This window comes from Cebus imitator, unplaced genomic scaffold, assembly GCF_001604975.1.
Source record: "Cebus imitator isolate Cc_AM_T3 unplaced genomic scaffold, Cebus_imitator-1.0 Scaffold188, whole genome shotgun sequence".
Lineage (NCBI taxonomy): Eukaryota > Metazoa > Chordata > Mammalia > Primates > Cebidae > Cebus > Cebus imitator.
This window is the reverse complement of record NW_016107503.1, coordinates 3,469,806-3,489,048: the sequence shown is the minus strand read 5'-3', so window position 1 is coordinate 3,489,048 and position 19,243 is coordinate 3,469,806. Positions and strand designations below refer to the sequence as shown.

The following is a 19,243-nucleotide window of genomic DNA, read 5'->3' as shown; positions in this document are numbered from 1 at the left end:
TTAGCTTATTTATTATCCTGTTGGTTCTTATAACATTTGTAAAGCAGAGTGGTCAGTTTTATTAATTCTGTTTAAGAAGTGGAAAGCAAGGTCCAAGGATTTAAAATTAATGATTCCTGTCTGTTCACTGAATTATGGCCAAGCTGAGATTGAAATCACACCTCCAAGTTTATAACCCAGTGTTTTCTCTACCATATTATATCTGCAATATTTTCCTTTCTTAATGACTCCATATCCATATTGGGCTACAGAAATGCCTTGATTATGAAACCTATAGAGGGTAGGGTGGAGATGAGAATAGAAGAGTTTATTGTTTGAAGTCTGCGTTAGTTTTTACTTTATGTAAGAAAACAACTTGGTTCTATCGAATTTATGCTTTTCCTTTAGTGGCAATTATTTTTACATGTAGATGCATCTTAACTAAGAAACACAGCCTGAAAATTTTCCTAAAAAAAGAGCCTTTAGAGAAATACATTCTATAAACACAAATTTAAAATGTTGCCTTCTCTTAAAAAGTTTACTTTTAATAGCATACATGAAAAACAAACATTTGGATTGCTAAAAGAACAAGGTAATGATTCAGCTTCTACAAAAAGAAGAGAATTAAGCACCAGGACCTAAATCATGCTATATATACACACAGGAGTAATCTAGAAAGCATTATCTTTATGTATAATTCATTTAACAGCTGCCTATTTGTGACACATATTATACACTGATTAAGTGGATGGTTAAACAACTGAGTAATGTACATACTTCATATGATAACACCCTGTTCTTATTGCAAGTTTAAAGAAGCAAAACTAGGTACAGTAAAACCTTGTGTGCTTATGTTAATGGGAACAGGGGATGATATGAATATATGAAAATATTGATAGATCATACATGCAGTCAGAGCTGTTTCTTGCAGAGACAGAGAGGCCCAAGGGAGAGTCTGAGGAAAGCTCTTTGCAGTTATCTTTCAGTAGCCTTCTTTTGCTTTCCTGCAATAAATCATGCCTGCAATGGTTTGACCTATATAAGCCCGATCAGTAAACAGCTAGCATAAACCAACCAAAGGAGAGCCAGGTGGGAAAACAGAGTAAATGAAAAAAAAAAAAAGACATTTATTTATTAATAAGGATATGGATACATTTTGATAATATTTGAAATTTTTTATCCTTAAAAAACACATTTTAAGATTCTGTAGCATTTTCTCTAGCTTCGGATCTCCTAATCATTATTTATAGGCTTGGAAAAGTTGGTAATTCTGGGGCTTGTGGTAGGCCTCATGACGATATTGAGGCATAGGTATTAGATTTGAAACTCTGGGTGAGAATCTGAGGTTTCTTGGAATATTGCCCAGAATTCCATTTAAAAAATCAGTCGTCATAATATTTATTTCCTTAATCTCTTTATCTTGCATTTAAAAACAAATGTTGCCCAGTGAAGTGACCTCCAGCCATCTTTTGGATTAAAGAAGTAGCATTGAAACAATCAAACAAACATGTTGCTTAGTGACTAATACCAGAGAGAAGAAATTTTCAATATACCAAACAGAAGCCTACCTTGGAACTCTGCCAGGAGCAATTTCTATGTTTTTATAACATATGTTATTTTCTTTCCTTTACCATAAAAGTACAATACTCACTGTAGAATAATTTGACAAGATTGATAAGTAAATTTACAAAACCATTTTGAGATACGTTTGCATTTGTAACATCTATCACCAAAGACTAAGAGATCTTTCTCTTTTCTTCTCAATCTTCAAAGGCGTTCAGCTGCTGATACCCATTGCCTTCTGCAAGGCTCAGAAGTGAAAGACTGAAGGGAGTGTGCCTATGATACAAGAGAACTGGCAGTGGGAACTACCGGGGAAGAAGGAGAATTTGATTGTGGGACAGGCACTTTCCCCAAACATTGTTACTGCAATGGCTGGCTGACGTCATCTCCTATGGAATAGCCGTGTGACGTGTGTACGTCATTTCTTTGGGCCTCAATTTCCTCATCTACAAAAACAAAAACAAAAAACCCCAAACATACACAAAAAACATATGTGTGTATGTGTGTGTCTGTATATATATATATATTTTTCCAGGCATATGGATTGCTGCAAGAAATCCCATATCCCAAGTATCTTTACCATTCTTCATTTCTTCTTTACCAGCATACACCAACACATCATCATTTACTGTCTAGGGTTATGCAAATGGATCTCTTGGCTATCTCTCTCCCTTACCCTCTGTAAGTCATGCTCAACAAATTAGCCAGAGTGAGCTCTTTGGAGCACAAATCATATGTCACCCTCTGCTTAAAATCTTCCAATGGCTACCTTTTGTAGATAGAATATAGTTTCTACTCCTTTCCATGACCTTTGAGTTCCTACAGCATCCGGCTCTTCTGTCCTTGTTTCCTTAACATTCTGCCCCACCTCTCAGTGTGCCAACCATCTTGGCTTTATTTCTGGTTTTAAAATATGCCAAGCTTGTTCCATCTTAGGAGCTATATTTGTTTTTCTCTCATCTTTGAACATTCTGACTTCAAATCTTTTCTTGGCTGGTGCCCTTATAATTTCCACATCTTATTTCAAAGGTAACAGCCTTACTAAAGAAGTATTTCCTCCCATGTCTTTCAAGGTAGCTACTCACTTTTATTTTTTATTATATATGGCCAGTATTTATCACAATCTGAGATTAGATTTTTTAAAACTTTTAAAAAATATTTTTTATTTCTACCATCCTCAAGACTGTAAACTGCATGAAGAAAGCTTATTTACTGGAATATGTCCGGTGACCAGAACGGTATTTGAACAGTGCCTATCACAACAATAGGTACTCACACATTTGTTGTATAGAATCTCAGATTGTGATTACATACCCAAGAGCATGATTATTTAATGTTTTCTCCCCAGCGCTTTATCAGCTTTATTGAATATGATTGACAAAAATTGTCTATATATGGTAGAAAATTTGATGTTTTTAATATACATTGTAAAATCATAACCACCGTCAAGCTAGTTAACATATTTATCACCTCACAAATTTACCTTTATTTTTTAAAATTTCTGGTGAGAATGCTGAAGATCTACCCTCTCAACAAATTTCTAGCATACAATATGGTATTGTTAACTTTACTATTATGCATTAGCTCTCCAGAAATATTCATCCTAACTAAAACTTTGTACCCTTTAACCAACATCTTCCCATTTCTCTCTCCCTGCAACTCTTGGCAAAAACCATTTTACTCTGCTTCTATGAGAATGACTATTTTACATTCTCTATGTAAATGATATCATGTGATATTTGTCTCTCTGAGTCTGGATTATGCCATTTAGCATAATGTCCTCTAGGTTCATCTATGTTTTCGCAAGTGGCAGGAGTTTTTTTCTTTTTCGGGGCTGAATAATAATTCACACACCACATTTTCTTTATGCATTCATTCATCAGGAAATATTTAGGTTGTTTTTATATCTTGGCTATTTCATATAATGATGCAGCACACACAGGAGTGCAGAATCTCTTCAAGATACTGATTTCACTTCCTTTGGTCATATACCTAAGTGGGATTGCTGGATCATATGGTAATTCTATCTTTAATTTTTTGAGGAACTTCTATACTGTTTTCCATTATAGCTATACCAATTTACATTACCATGCACAGTGTACAAGGGTTTACTTTTCCCTGTATCTTCACCAACACTTGTTATTTTTTGTCTTTTTAATAATAGCCATTCAAATAGGTGTGCGGTGACATCTTATTGCACTTTTATTTGCATTTCCATGATGATTAGTGATGTTGACTGTCTTTTCATATATCTGTTGGCCATCTGTGTGTCTTCTTTTGAGAAATACCTATTTCTGGTCTTTTGCCCATGTTTAACCAGGTTATTGTTATTATTATTATTGTTATTGAGTTGTATGAGTTCCTTACATATTTTGCATATTAACTCCTTATCAGAAAAGTATGATTTGCAAATATTTCCTCTCATCCTGTAGGTTGTTTTTCATTTTGTTGATTGTTTCCTTTGTTGTTCAGAAGCTTTTTAGTTTGATGCAATCCTACTTGTCTATTTTTCCTTCTGAGACTCTAAGCACTGTTTACCCCACTGGCTAATTTAGTGACTGATGATATTAAGAATACATGTAAAATAAGTAAATTATGATTATTGAGCCCCCAAACTAACCATACATTTATAGTGTCCTTATATCTAGTTTGTGTGATGGTGGAGATACATTATTAAAGTTTTCATTTTGTTATTTTTCTATTAATTTTTCTATTTTCTATTTTCTATTTTTCTATGTTAGCTATTAATATGTAAATTTTCTTATTTGTCGATTACTATATCAGGTAGAATGTCTTCAGACATAAGTCATAGAGTCATAATACATACCCAACACTCAGGGCCTTAAGCAAATAAGACATTTAATTAAATTACAAATAAAAAACTGGAATAAGTTATTTCTGTTTTGATGCAGAAATTCAGCAATTTCATCTGGGAACGGACTCCTTGGATCTTCCTACTTGGCCTTCCTCAGCATCAGGTTTAACTCCTTAGGCTTGTTGACCTGTATCTCCAAGAGGCTGTCACAGCTCCAAGCGTTATATCCTCCCAAAAGCATATTCAAAGCAATAAAGAAAGTCAAAGGGCCAGTACTAACAAGCTCCCCACTCGAGCCTATTTTTGATAGATTTCAACTACAAATTTTCCCCGAAATTCCTCATCTGATTTCTATTATATTTAAATGACCAGTCAAAGTGTAAAACTTAAGTGTCTAAGGAAAGTGATATAAGTAAAACTGACATATAAATCCTGATTTATTTCTTGGATCCGAGCTCAATGCAAACATCCAAATTTCAAGATTTCATTAGTCAGGAAGAAATAACAAGAGAGGATGAATGGGCAGCCAATAGGGTCTGCCGCAAACAGCATAAGTAATAGTAATTATTTTTTCACTTTATTTGCTGTTGATGTGAAGCTTTTTACACTGGGAATAAGGAGAATAAGTAAGCTTTCCCAAAAAGATTTCATGTGGTTTGTCTGGCATTTATGTTTTTCTTCTTAGATGTTTATTGTTGAAGTAAAAAAGCATTTTTTTTCACATCATAGATGAAACTAGCAACTAAGCATTAATAATGACTTTATTTCCTCTGTGGTACCTTTGCAACTCTGAATTTAACATCAGCAGGTATATATATATATATTTTTTTTTTGAGACGGAGTTTCGCTCTTGTTACCCAGGCTGGAGTGCAATGGCGCGATCTCGGCTCACCGCAACCTCCACCTTCTGGGTTCAGGCAATTCTCCTGCCTCAGCCTCCTGAGTAGCTGGGATTACAGGCACGTGCCACCATGCCCAGCTAATTTTTTGTATTTTTAGTAGAGACGGGGTTTCACCATGTTGACCAGGATGGTCTCGATCTCTTGACCTCGTGATCCACCCACCTCGGCCTCCCAAAGTGCTGGGATTACAGGCTTTAGCCACCGCGCCCGGCCTAGCAGGTATATTCTTTTTAAGTGGGAGCAAAACATTCGGTATGCATGGACAAAAAGAAAGGAAAAATAGATACTTGGGACTGCTAGACCAGGGTGGGATAAGAGTTGAAAACTACCTATTGGGGTCTACGCTCACTACCTGGGTGATGGGATCATTCATATACCAAACTTTAGTGACACACAATTTATCCATGTAACAAACCTGCACAAGTACCCTCTGAACCTGAAAAAAAAAGTTGTCAAAAATAAATAAATAATGTCAGCATGTTTGTGTACAGTATTACTTTGTCTTTTTTTTCTGTACAGGCAAGATGGGCCAATGACATTGTACACTCTGCTTGCTGGACATGTGCTGATTGATCTTTCTCAGTAAATCAATTTAGTCTGGGTTTGTTCTAAAATCGTGGGAACAGGGAGAGTTACTCTGAACTAGACAATGCTGAATGTTGCTAACACATGAACAGACAGCATTTGGCATTTCATGAGATTCTTAGTCATCAAACTCTATGGAAAATATCTTGATAACTGTAACTAACATTTGATTATTCATCACTGATTAGCATTTAGGTAAGAAGGACTAGATATATTTCAGATATTTATAAGTATTAAAATACTATGTATTCTGTGATTTTATAAATCATCTGTCTTAGATCTTATCCAGACGATACGCATCCTTTTGTGTTAAAAATGCTTTTAGCGGGGTTGGGTGGGGTGGCTCACACCTATAATCCCAACACTTTGGGAGGCCAAGGTAGGCAGATCGCCTGAGGTCAGGAGTTTGAGACCAGCCTGACCAACATGGTAAAACCCCATCTCTACTAAAAATATAAAAATTAGCCAGGCATGGTGGCACATGCCTGTGATCCCAGCTACTCAGGAGGCTGAGGCAGAAGAATCGCTTGAATCCGGGAAGTAGAGGTTGCAGTGAGCTGAGATCACACCACTGCACTCCAGCCTGAGTGACAGTGAGATTCCATCTTAAAAAAAAAGTTTTTTTAGAGACTTTCCCCTCTGCTTGTGAATTTTCTTGTCTGCTTGTGAATATTCTAACTCATCATTGTAAGTGCTTTAACATTTGATACATTTGCTTCTTTCTATTGCAGACTTTTCATTGCTTTTGTAACATATTAGAGATTGTTTTAGGTTTACAGATTGGTGGGTTGTGATTAACAGTGATATTAGAGAATATATAAATGCAATTTTACTAAAACAATGTTCTCATAATTTCAATCACTTTCTTTCTACCTATTTCTTATTGTTATTATCAGTAATTAATAAAAAAGCCATTAAGTAGTATATTATTGTAGGTGTTGAAAAGCTTTCAAAAATGTAAAAGATGAAATCTCTGGCTTGTCACAAATCTATAGGAAATGTTACTTTAGGACAAAATCGAAACAAAACAACCACTTGTAAATCACACCAAATCTTCAGTGCTGAAAAGAAAGTTGGAATTTCTCAGCATTCTCTTGTCTTAAATAATGACTTCCAAGGTCTAAGTCTTAGAATCCTCTCCTTTTTTTCTTTTTCTTTTTGAGATGGAGTCTCACTCTTTCACCCAGGCTGGAGTGCAGTTGGCACAATCTTGGCCCACTGCAACCTCTGCCTCCAGGGTTCAAGCAGTTCTCCTGTCTCAGCCTCCCCAGTAAAGTCCTCTCCTTTAAAACACATTGAAGAGACAAAAGGCGTATTACATGTAATAAATACTTCTTGTTTTGTTTTTAAGGTTTTTTGTATGTGCTTTGCACAAATAAAATATAGAGGTTTTCCCAAAGCATGACTTTCCTTCTTAATAGTATGTATGACTGAGCCAGACGGATCTCTCTATTTTCAAAATTTTTGATGAAGCTACCCTTTTATCATTTTTTCCTTTGTGTATGATAATCTTAAAATCTTTTTCCTTTGCTTTACTAAAAATAACTCTGTAATGATCACAAACTGTCGTTTCCGAAGCTTCATAGATGAAGGCTTTTCAGGAAGTAACTCTTTAGGTAGTAATTTCCTTGGTATTGCATTAATCCCCATTTCCATCATATGCCTAACATCTTCCACTGTTCACCTAAACAGTATATTTCATAACAATTTCGTGCCCTTCTGAGAGTATCATCCCGGGGAAGTACCATTAAGATTTTGGGTCTCTATGGCTATGATCCAAGCTGATGTTTATGGTGTTCACACCTCAAACAGTTATTGAAGACTCTTATCATGCATGTAGCAAAGCACATGTTCTCTCTCGTTTATTAAGTGTGCTGCTCTTTCATCCCCATTGTGGTGGATTTGCTTTCTGACAAATGGGCTCAAGATGTGGACACTACTCATTTTTAAGAAAATATGTTTTGTAATAGATAACTCGAATATTCTTTTCAAAAAGTTTATATTGAAAAAGGCATATAATAACTATCAGATTTTCTCTTCATTAATCAATCTATCAAACATTTGCTGCATCAACAGCACTATTTTCCTGTGAATTTAGAAAACCTGGTATTGGCACATAGATTTCTTCCTCTTCACTATTATAATGGTCAATACATTTGACCGGTTTTGACTGACTACTAGCATAGTATCTATCACAGAACTATTTGTGTGTGTGTGTGTGAATAGTCATTTGTTGTTTTTCCCAAGTGGGATAGCTCCTTTCTTAATAGATGAATTTTGTTTATTCAGCCTGGATTTTATTTTTTTCACTTTTCCAAGGTTTACTTACTTATCACCTTTATTACTGAACAATAAGTTATCTAAATCTTCACATCATCGCATTCGGATAATGCTGCTATTTTTCTCACTTTTCTTCATTCTTATGTGGCTGAATTTAGGTTTGCCTTAAAAATCTGCCTTTTCTTTTATTTGAATTTTCCGGTGAATTCTCTGAAGGAGCTTGTTTTTATATTCTATGCCATTTCTTTTATTTTAATTTCCCAGCGAATTCTCTGAAAAAGCTTGTTCTTATATTCCATTTATGCCACTATATGCAGCTTTTTGTAGGGTAGCAGGTGACATGGTTTAGCTGTGTCCCCATTCAAATCTCGCCTTGAATTGTAATAATCTGCATGTGTCAAGGGTGGGACCAGGTGGAGATAACTGAATCATAGGGCTGTTCCCCCCATACTGTTCTCTTGGTAGTGAATAAGTCTCATGAGATTTGATGGTTTTCTAAATGGGAGTTCCCCTGCAAATGCTCTCTCTTGCCTGCCATCATGTAGATGTGACTCTGCTCCTCCTTCACTTCTGCCATGATTGTGAGGCCTCCCCAGCCACATGGAATTGTGAGTCAATTAAACCTCTGTCCTTTATAAATCACTTAGTCTTGGATATGTCTTTATTAACACTCTGAGAATAGACTAACACAATTGGTTTCATGATTTTCTACCTAAGTGCCTGTTTGTGCCGAAAGCAGTCAAACCCCCTCCATTTTTAGCTTGGTCAAGGCTTACAGAAAAATTGAGTATAAGTAATTTTTCAGCTTAGACCCAGTTGAACTAGGGTAGACTTAGAGTAAAATGCATTTTACCACATACTCAGTGGTACGTGGTACAGTGTCAGACCCACCTACCTTCAATGGCTTCAAGAGAGAGAATCCTGTGATAGGATTTCAATAGAAAAAAAAAAATCAGTAACTTTTTTTTCAGTGAAAGTCCTTTTATTCAGTGCATTGGTTGTTATAGTTGAAACCCTAAATTTTTTTTTTCTGGCTGCAAACTGTTTACACTAACCCTTTAATTTAAGAGACAAGTGAGTGAAAGTTCTGGGTATGTTTTCCTAAAAGGTTAAGCATGATCTCCAGACAAATCTCATGAACTCATGTTAAATGAAAGTACTTAAAGGCAGATATCATTTGTGTTAAAAATATTTATTCTTAAAGTTGGACATGTTCAAGGCTTAAAAATTAACTTCAAAAAGTGAAGCCAATTCACGAACACCTAAATTAGGTGAAGGAGAATCTTCCCTAACTTTAAAACACACATTAAGTACCTTCCCCTCACACTGCTTATTTATTTGCTACAATTATCTCCATATTGGGTATAGGCCATGCCTTCTTAGACTGGTAGAAAATTTGACTTTTCTCAGAATTTATGGAGAATAGCAGAGGTTAAGTGTTAGAGCTTGGAAGAGGTCCTATGAATGCAAAGTAAACAGAATTAAAATGTTAACAACGGTAATTATGCAGATTGTATATTGTCAATAACGAGGCTCTGTTTTTCAACAAAGGAAGTACTTCTGTGGAATTGCTGCTGTCAAAGAAACAAAACCAAAATTTGCCATGGATAACACAAAATCGATGCAATTGAAAGTTAAAATCAAGGAATCATAAATTTTTAACAGGTATGGCAATAAATTATTCTACTTTTTTTGCTTTGATCTTTAAAATATAGTAAGTGTGCTCGTGAGAATTTTTTGAAAAATCTGAACATTAACTGCCATTATATTTTAAATGAAACTTATCTCTTACAGTGGACGAGTTTGCACCATAATATATCTTTTAATGTTCTTTTTAGGTAAATAGGGCCTCATTTCTATAATTGAGAGCAAAGAGGCTTAGCATTTTCAATGTAAGTTTAAGGCTGGGTTGCCTAGCAATATTCAAATGAGAAAGTCCCTCCTCTGGAACTGGTTAAGAACCAGTTGTCCGTGTGAATGTGTATTAAATTCAGAAAAGGCAGTGATTTCTTAGCACCTAAATTATAATCAGACAGGAGACCATGTCATCAGATAAAAACAATGTGAACTATCAGTAACTTTTATGCAGATTAATTAAGCCACGTAACACTAATTATATACGTATTGTTAGGTGTGGACCCTCGTCATTCACTAATCTCTCCTAAGTGCTTTGTAAGCTTGCTGTAGAATTGGCATTAAAACCGAGGCCTCTGTTCTCATCGAATCCTATTTTTGTGCATTTATTTCCTTCTGTCATGGCCCATAATACATATTTCTTGGTTTTTATGCCATTATCAGATCTTAAAGTTCCTTTGAAAAGGCTTGATATATTTGAGTTGAGAGTTTACATGCTATACCAGAAAAAACTTCTGCTACAATTCTTGTTACCTTTCATGCTGTGCTGTCCACTCTTGGTGTCCGTACAACATAGGAGTTTTATTATATGCTTTATTTGGTTACTCTTGGTCTTATTCATTGGTCTTACTCCTGTGTAGCCATTTATCTGTTCTCAATAATCCCTTTATTTTTGGTTCTTTGAGTGGCCTTGGACCAATCCAGTTCTCTTCCCTTTCTCTCTGGTAGTTTACAAGAATAACTGTAAAACGTCCTAGGAATACAATATCCTCAGATAGGGAGGAACTGCCTGAAACCCGTCCCACCAAGGAAATTGAATAGCTGGAGTTAGGAAGGAGCTTCAAGAGGCAGAACCTGAGTTTTGTTCCTCTCTTCCCTGGAAGCAGGATGTCCTTTACAGCTTTTCCCAGTATGTCATGTGGCCCCTGAAGTATATAACCCAGGGTGGGCTAAGTGGGGCATTCATATCAAGAGTACGTCTTTCCTGTTCAGCTTTCTTCAGCCTTGGGGGACTCACACACAATGGATCCAAGACTTCTGTCCCTTGCTAGTTATCTATAAGAAACCAACCCGTTTCACATAACTTATGAATATGTTTTCTTTCACTGGATTTAGGCAAATAGATAACCAGTGCACGGTGGACCTACACAGTAGCCCAGGATGCAGTGGTATATATGGACACCCATTCCTGGTGGTTGGCATAGGGACGATCTTTGCTCTTTTCCACATGGAATGGGAGTTCTTTTTTGGAACTGATAATTAGAGAAGCAGTTTCACAATCGGCCTTCCAAAGAATAATGCCTGAAATATGGTATGGTGGTGCTATAATAAACTGTATGAAGTACACAGGAATGAGTACGTCTTAGACCTAGAGCATGGCATGCAAAACACTCCAGTTGAAGAAGACAGTATTCGAATTTCTACTTATGTTTAAACCTCACTTTTAATTTATTTTAGTGTATTTTGAAATGTGGATAATACTGTCTTATATATCACATGTATATGACTTTTAAATGGGGCTCTAAAAGATTCACTGTTGGAGGGTAATCTCTCTTGTCATGTTAGTTTCTGGTCTGGCCCCTCTGGCTCCCATGGCTCCTCTGCTTCTCTTCCGCACGAGGACCAGTCCCGTACCATAACCAGAGCTGGGCTTGCACTGCTCATGCAATCTTTCCAGACTGCCTTCTTTAACCAGTTCTGATTGCTCTTTGTTGTGATTTGTGGCTCTCTAAATTGGCGAAGTCTTTTTAATGGAAAATGTGTATTCTGCCCCTATTTTGATTAGAAAGGGATAGCTTCCATGTAGCATACTGTTCTAAGGATATATATTTTTGGAATATTACAAACCTTCTCCCCAACTGCCCCACAAACCCAACCTTTATCCGTGATGTCTTCCTGTTTTTAAACTCTCACAACCTCTCTTTCCTCCAAATCCTTCCTAACACAGATTATAAAAAACATTCACAAATAATGAGAAAATAGCAATTATCGTTACATAGCAAGAGAAAAAAAATCAAAATCATCTAAGGTAAAATATATTTTCCAAGAAAGTTATATACAGATACAACTTAAAAAAACCGAATTATACACAAAAATGTATATGTATCAAGGTTGTTTTCTCTTTAAAGTTATTTTCATGCAGATGTTTTTAATAAAAGAAAGAATCCTTTTCATATAAACGAGCATTCTTCCTGTGTATTTTATTATACAGGGTTTGCTTGAATTCACATGTATTTTTACTCCACAGGTTTCTATCATTATTTTTAACAGAAAATGTGAAAAGTATTTGGGGGCTAAGTGCATTCATATAAAGCTCTAAAAGTTATAAACAAAGTTTTGACAGAATGCCAATGATCATTGGCATCATTTCACATTTGAGACAGAATGTCTGTGACCTTCTATATAATTTTGCTTTGTAATCTAATACCATTAGCCAGGTCATCTCTAATAGGGATTCTCTGTCTTGATTAACAGCACCTCCATTTAATCAGTTGTTCAATCTAGAAATATTAGTGCCATCCTTAAATCCTCCTTTTTCCTTACAGTTCATATCCAATTAGTTATTGAATCATAAGGAACATATAACACACAAGATGTGTTAATTTATGTTATTTATCTCCCCTCCTCTTTATTCCAATGGTCACTGCCCTAATTAAAGTGCTATGACCATTCTGGTTTATTGCAATAATGCCTAATTAAAGCCCTATGACCATTCCGGTTTATTGCAATAATGCCTAATTAAAGCGCTATGACCATTCTGGTTTATTGCAATAATGCCCTAATTAAAGCTCTATGACCATTCCGGTTTATTGCGATAATGCCTAACTGGTCTTCCTGCTGCTAGTCCTCCTGTCCTTCAAACTCTCCTTCCTTTCTTCACACTATTGTCAATAATATCTTCTAAGACAGGGATCTATTTTTGCTATTTTCTGTTTAAATAAGTCAGTGCCAGTATCCTAGCTGCTATACAAAAATTTAGAGTGCCACTCAGGTACCTTTACAATTATTCCAGGAATCTGGCCCCTCCATCGCTCATGGCCCGAAATTTTCATCAATATGCCCCTTCGCTTTTTTGCATTTCTACATCTTTTCTTTCTCGTTCCTCCATCTGGACTGCCTTTCCTCCAACTGTCAGCCTAATAAACTCTCCTAAGATTTGGTTCAAATGTTGTCGTTTTGTGAAACCTTCTTCACACTTCTGCGTTCTGGTACTTCTACACTTCTTTTTAAGACCTCCGTGACAACACTTAATGTACTGCATTGCAAGGCAGCATGAGCCTTCTACCCTATCAAGGTACAAAGTCTTTAAAGGCAAGAGCTTTGCTATTTTAAGTTTGGAATGTCCATGTTCATTATAAAGTCAATCCTCTGAATAGTAAGGTAGTTCTGAGACCTAAAACAGAACTTGATTATATTATTTGCTGTTTAATAGATACCTTCTAAATTCAGAGACTTATTTCTTAATCAAGACATAATCTACAGCTTTTCAAAGGCAATTTTTAGAGTGTTAATATTCTGGTTACCTAATTTGTTAATGAAGTCTGTGGTCCAATCTAAATTTTAAACAGGCCTCTTACTCTCTATAACCACGTAAGACAGAAAATGCCTAGAGTTTGGATGTTAAATTTGATGTAACAAAACTTACATATGAATAAAAATTTAAGTTATCTGCCAATTTCCTCTGTATCTTATATTTAGTTATAGGCTTACCATTTTAAAAGTAGTTAAAATATTATTTCATTAGATTTCAAATCAATCTATATAGGCTTACTGCCAAAGGGGCTAGTAGTTATTTCCCATCATATTTAATTCTTTTAGTAGATTGTATTTGTTGCAATTTTCATAAATATTATATTTTATAATATGTAACGGTTTTAAACATTATTCTTCAGCATTGGAAAAAATATGCTTAATGGAAAAATCTTATATTCATTTTTCTGTAACGTCAAAAGTTGTTTTAAGTTATAAATTTATAAATATAAAAGAAAATAAAGACCTTGAGAAAAAAGAAAATAATTATATTTTCCAATTTAAAAATGGAATTAAAAATACTGCTTTTTCTAAACTGAACAAACTGTTTTCAGAATTGACAGATTTTTATTTTTATGAAGCTTTTTGATCAAATTAAAAGATCAATAGATACTGCTACAATGCTACCTAGTATATCAGACAATGAGAGATTATTTTCCTTAGAACTATTTCTTTGTTGAAGAATCTGTAAAAAATATCATTGGTAAATTAATAGAGAACATTTCTACAAAGCAAATATAGTAAGGCACAAAATATTCCATACACAATATTAAACTTGCATTTTATTCTGGAATAATGGAATTGAGCTAAGTTTCAAAAAAATGCATAGAACATGAAATAGAAATAACTCAGTAATGGAGTTGCATCTTTTAAAATAACGTGTAAAGCCAGAAAATGAGAATATCATAAAAATATTTCGAATAGTTTTACTGACTTATTTTTCATTGAAACTGACAGATGAGTTAATGGTGAAGGTTTGTTTAAAAAATAACAGAACATAATTTTATGAATTATTAGCTTGAAGACAGCACAACAGACTTTGAGACCAAATTTCTCAAAACAATAACCAAAGAGATCAATTAAATGAATTGGTTTAGGGTAGTCATAAATATTTACACTATTGATAGGACAAATTAAAGTGATATAATTTGTGGATGACAGTTTGGTTCTAAAGTTTTAAACTTGCATTTCAGTTCACATTTCCTCCAAGTATCATTCAAGAAAAGGTTTAGAGTATACTTATATATCCCCAGAGAAATCTATATTGTCCACTATAAGTATGATCAGATCATTCACAAACATTTGGAAAAAAATATTTCATAATCACTTGTTCCTCACTGTTATTGAGTTAGTAATCAATTCCACCATTTACATACACAGAACTCCATTTAAAGAAAATTACTGAAGCATCAAAGAGACTTCAGCCCATGTTATAACATCCAGTCATGAAATGGACGTTAAGCATGATGTTAAAGTCCCAGAAGAATGAAAGAAAGAAAACAGTCAAGCATGAAAAGTTTTTCTTTTTCTTTTGTTGTTGTTTTTATAAACTAGGCACTCGGATAAAGCGAATAGTTCTCAATTAAATAATACAGTTAAATTCGAAATGTAATACAAACAGAAAATTAGAAAGGTAGAAACAGAATTACTCTAATAACATTAAAAACAATAAAAGTAAACAAACTAGATTGGGAAAGGGCATATAAACTTACAGTTGTCGTATAAGCAGCTTCTGGATCATCTTCCAGCACTCTGGAGAGACCAAAATCAGAAACTTTGCACACCAAGTTGCTATTGACCAATATATTCCGAGCCGCTAGGTCTCGATGAACATAACCCATATCAGAAAGATACTTCATGCCCGATGCGATGCCTCGGAGCATTCCAACCAACTGGATGACCGTGAAGTGGCCATCGTGCTTCTGCAAGAGAATCACAATTGTTTACATTGATTTATTTTAATGCAGTGTGTATGTGTGTGTGTATTAAATAAGATCCTTACATTTATTGTATTGGGTCAAATGAAGATAAACATCAAGTTTGGGGATCATTGACTGTGTTCACAAGAAAAAGTAAGACTTTGCTTGACATTTAAAGAAAAAGGAAACTCTAACTGGAAGTAGTGAAGGACAACTAAACAAAGGACAGAAGGAAATCAACCAAATTAACTCTCAGAACAAAATGATTTCAAAAACGTAGGTGATAGGAGAGAACTAAAGTAAAATAAAGTAAGAGGAAAGGCTACCAAACAAACAGAATTCACTTCCCATAGTTGTGAGCTTTGAACCAGCTGTGGAAGGGCAGCAGAACCTAGGACTGGGTAAAACCCGTGTGATAACTGGAGATACTGTGAAAAATAGTAGTCAGGACAGGTGACTCAGGAAGAAAAAATGTGATGGCATAAACAAGAAACGAGTATCGGAAAGGAGCAGGAGAGCAAGGAAAGCACAAGCAAAGAGAAAATAAATAGATTTTCCCTTTGTTTTCATTATATAGAGAAGATAAGAAAGTTGTTGGCAATTGACAGGGAAATGAGACTATTTTAGTTCCTGGTTGGAAGATTTAAATTAAATAATGTGGAGAATGAATCAGGCATGGTATTAGCATACAGTAATCAATCCCATCTTATCCTCTCCACCTTGATTTTAAAATAATCTATTTTTTTAGAGAGTTAAAAAAAATCCAGTTGTTATCTGAGCAACACGTATGTATCAACAAGACCAGATACAAATCATACCCCTGAAATTAGAGGAAATAAAAAGAAAAATATTTAAAGTTTGAAAAATAATGCATATTATTCTACCTAGTTATTTGGAGACTGCTGTCTTTAATAGAGTTATAGAGAAACATGAAAATTTCTTCTTTTATGTATCAGGCAAAATTTGCAGGAGATTACAGGGCTGTCTTACTTTATGCTATATATTAGAAGCACAAATAAGAGAAACTTAAAAACTCTGCAAGTTAAAGCAGTTTTTATGAATACATATCTGATTTCAAACCATAGTGCAGCTTCAGGACAGGGATGATCTGACCCGAGCTGTCGTGGTGACCCAGTCTCCTGTACAATGATGACTCATTGTTCAGGTAATTGAATAAGCTTACACTACAAATGAAATCAACTTTGTCTTGCTATATCAACTTATCTCTCTGATAGCTCTCTGATAATATCTCCCAAATCTGGTGCAGAGTAAGGGAAAGAACCCTCTTTTAAGAAAACACTCTTATAGCAAGAATATCCATTCAAGCAGGCTCTTCTGTATAATTAATTTATAAAGGATAACTTAGCAAAGAAAATCTTTGGTGTTATTGGCTCTTTATGTTTCGAATCCGTCTTCTTAGACAGCACACTATTAGATGAAATCGGCCTCTTCTGTCATGCACACTGCCTACCAGTTTTCTATTAGGAATCTGGAAACCTTTGAATGCAACTGGAAGCATAAGTTCTTTCAGCCTAGCATGAACTACACTAAAGTTTAAGGGTTGGTTCCTTTACCTATTCAAAAATGGAGTTGCCTCCTATCATAATTCTTGTCAAACAGAATTTTAAAGTAGTAGGGAATGTTAATGGGGCAACTGAAAACTTGAGTGTCTGCTTCCTTATTACACAATGGGAAAAGAGTCATCTAACTCAGAATTGCAGGGAGAATCACATAGAAAACACACAGCTCCTTACTTAATTTAATAATAGTTACTATTTAATAAGTTCTTGTTATTACTGTTATTATATATTTTTTGCAATTTTAATGAGTTAGGAAATTCTCCTGTCACTTTCCTGAAAAATCAGTTCTCAACATATGCTTCTACGTATATAAAGAGAAACAGTTATTAAGACCAGGTTGAAATTTAATGTTCTATCTTGCTGAGTGTGTCACAAAGCACCAGTTTGCTTTTTAATACTTTTATTGAGATATAATTCATGTTCCATACAATGTGTCTTTTAAAGTATACAATTTAGTTTTTACCTTATTCACAGAGTTGTACCACTGTCACCAAAATCAATTCTAGAACTTTCTCATCATCCCCTTTGAAAAGGCCCATACTTACTAGCAATAAGTTCTCATTTCCCCTAACTCCTCCCACCACACTGGGAAACCAGTAATCTACTTTCAAGCTCCACATATTTTCCTATTCTGGATATCTCTTGATTGAAATCATACAATATGTGGTCTTTTGTGACTGTCTTCTTTCACCTAGTATGTTTTCAAGGTTCATCCACCTTGTAGCATGTATCAGTAATTTATTCTTTTTATTGCTAGATAATTTCTATTCCTTTTGTGTATTCATCAGATGATGGATATCTGAATTACTTCTATTTTTTGATTACTATGCGAGTTATTTTTAAAATTAATCTTAAAAATATTTTTGTCACCACCATTTGAAGATTTGGATTAATTGCTTTCATGTCAATGACTATGGTAATAATGGTTCTAACAATGATAAGTGGTATCATTTAAAAAATAAGATTTTGGCATATTAAAAGAATCTAAACTACTTTCTTCATGTACTTTTATAGGACTATAAATGAATAATATTTACTTCTAAACCATTGGCCAAGACATTCCAGGGGTCCATGAGGTCAAAATTACTTTCATAATAACACTAAATACATGTTTTTGCCTTTTTCACTAGGTTGATACTTCCACAAGTGGTATGAAACGCTGATGGGTAAAACTGCAGAAGCCACATCAGGAATCAAGTCAGTAGCACCAAACCAAACTATAGTAGTATTCTCATATTCTTCTCTGACACAGGCACTCACAGGAAGAAAAAAAAGCTAGCTTTTCTTAAGAATGTCCTTGGTGAAGTAGTAAATCTTATGAGTTTCATTAAATCATGATCTTTGATTACACACTCTCAGCATCAACACCTCTGAGGAAGAGAAGAAAGCAGGATGGGCAGCAGCAGGTTACAGTTGGCCTTGTCTATTTTATGGAATGTTCTGGATCTGGGATAACTCCTTAGAGTTGACTCAAACTGAAGAAAAAAAGACTGGGTCCTTGTCCTCCTACATCAATCGCTGGATTCAGGCTGCTCGCGTACAGGGGTCACGGCCTTGGGTGAGGTGTCTGTCTTTAGCCAAGAGCATTCCCTAAAGAGGGATTCAGTTACGGGTTTATCGCTTGCAAAACTCTGGAAGCTATAGGAATAAGGAAGTTGATCCTGTGAGCCCTCCGAAGAAAGTTCCTGTGTGCACATATTTTTATAATCTTTCCCAGGGAACTCAGCCTGTGTTCATTTATCTCTCCATCACTACAGTCATCTATTGATCCATGATCTATCCACCTATCCATCTGTCTATCTACTGTTTATAAAATGTGGGCTTGATGAAAAAAAAGCTCCAAAAGAGTTCTATATTCTTTCGGGAATGTGTACCTTAATTTCTTCCACATTATTATAGGAGAAAAAACAGCTAACATTCATTGAAGGCTATAAGCCAGTCCCAGACTAAGGATTTTACAGGTATTATTTTATTTCATCCTCTCCACATTGACATGATGTAAATGTAGTGATTATCTCCAACTTGTAGATGGTGAAACTGAAGGACAAAGACATCTAATAACCAGCAAATGTTGGAGTCAAGATTTGAATCCAGCAATGACACAGCCTGTATTCTTATCTGCTGGAGTTTTTGGAAAACCAGCTGAACAAAATTTTACCTAATTCTGGGCTAGTTTGGGCAGCATAATTTGGTATAATAAAGCAATGTTTAAAAGTCCTCTTTTTTTTTTTTTTT

At 35.0% G+C, this 19,243-nt stretch overlaps 1 protein-coding gene across 4 annotated transcripts in view; it reads right to left on the bottom strand.

The window, feature by feature from the left end:
* Window positions 1–19,243, bottom strand: part of EPHA6 (EPH receptor A6) — a 980,105-nt gene that overhangs the window by 93,924 nt on the left and 866,938 nt on the right. For 3 of the 4 annotated variants that reach the window (XM_017546189.2, XM_037744876.1, XM_017546191.2), the window contains one exon: window positions 15,222–15,431. In XM_017546189.2, the coding sequence (XP_017401678.1) occupies window positions 15,222–15,431 (210 nt within the window). Of the gene's footprint in view, window positions 1–9,300; window positions 9,583–11,513; window positions 11,708–15,221; window positions 15,432–19,243 lie in introns of those variants that run through there. The other variant, XM_037744877.1, reaches the window with a different exon arrangement.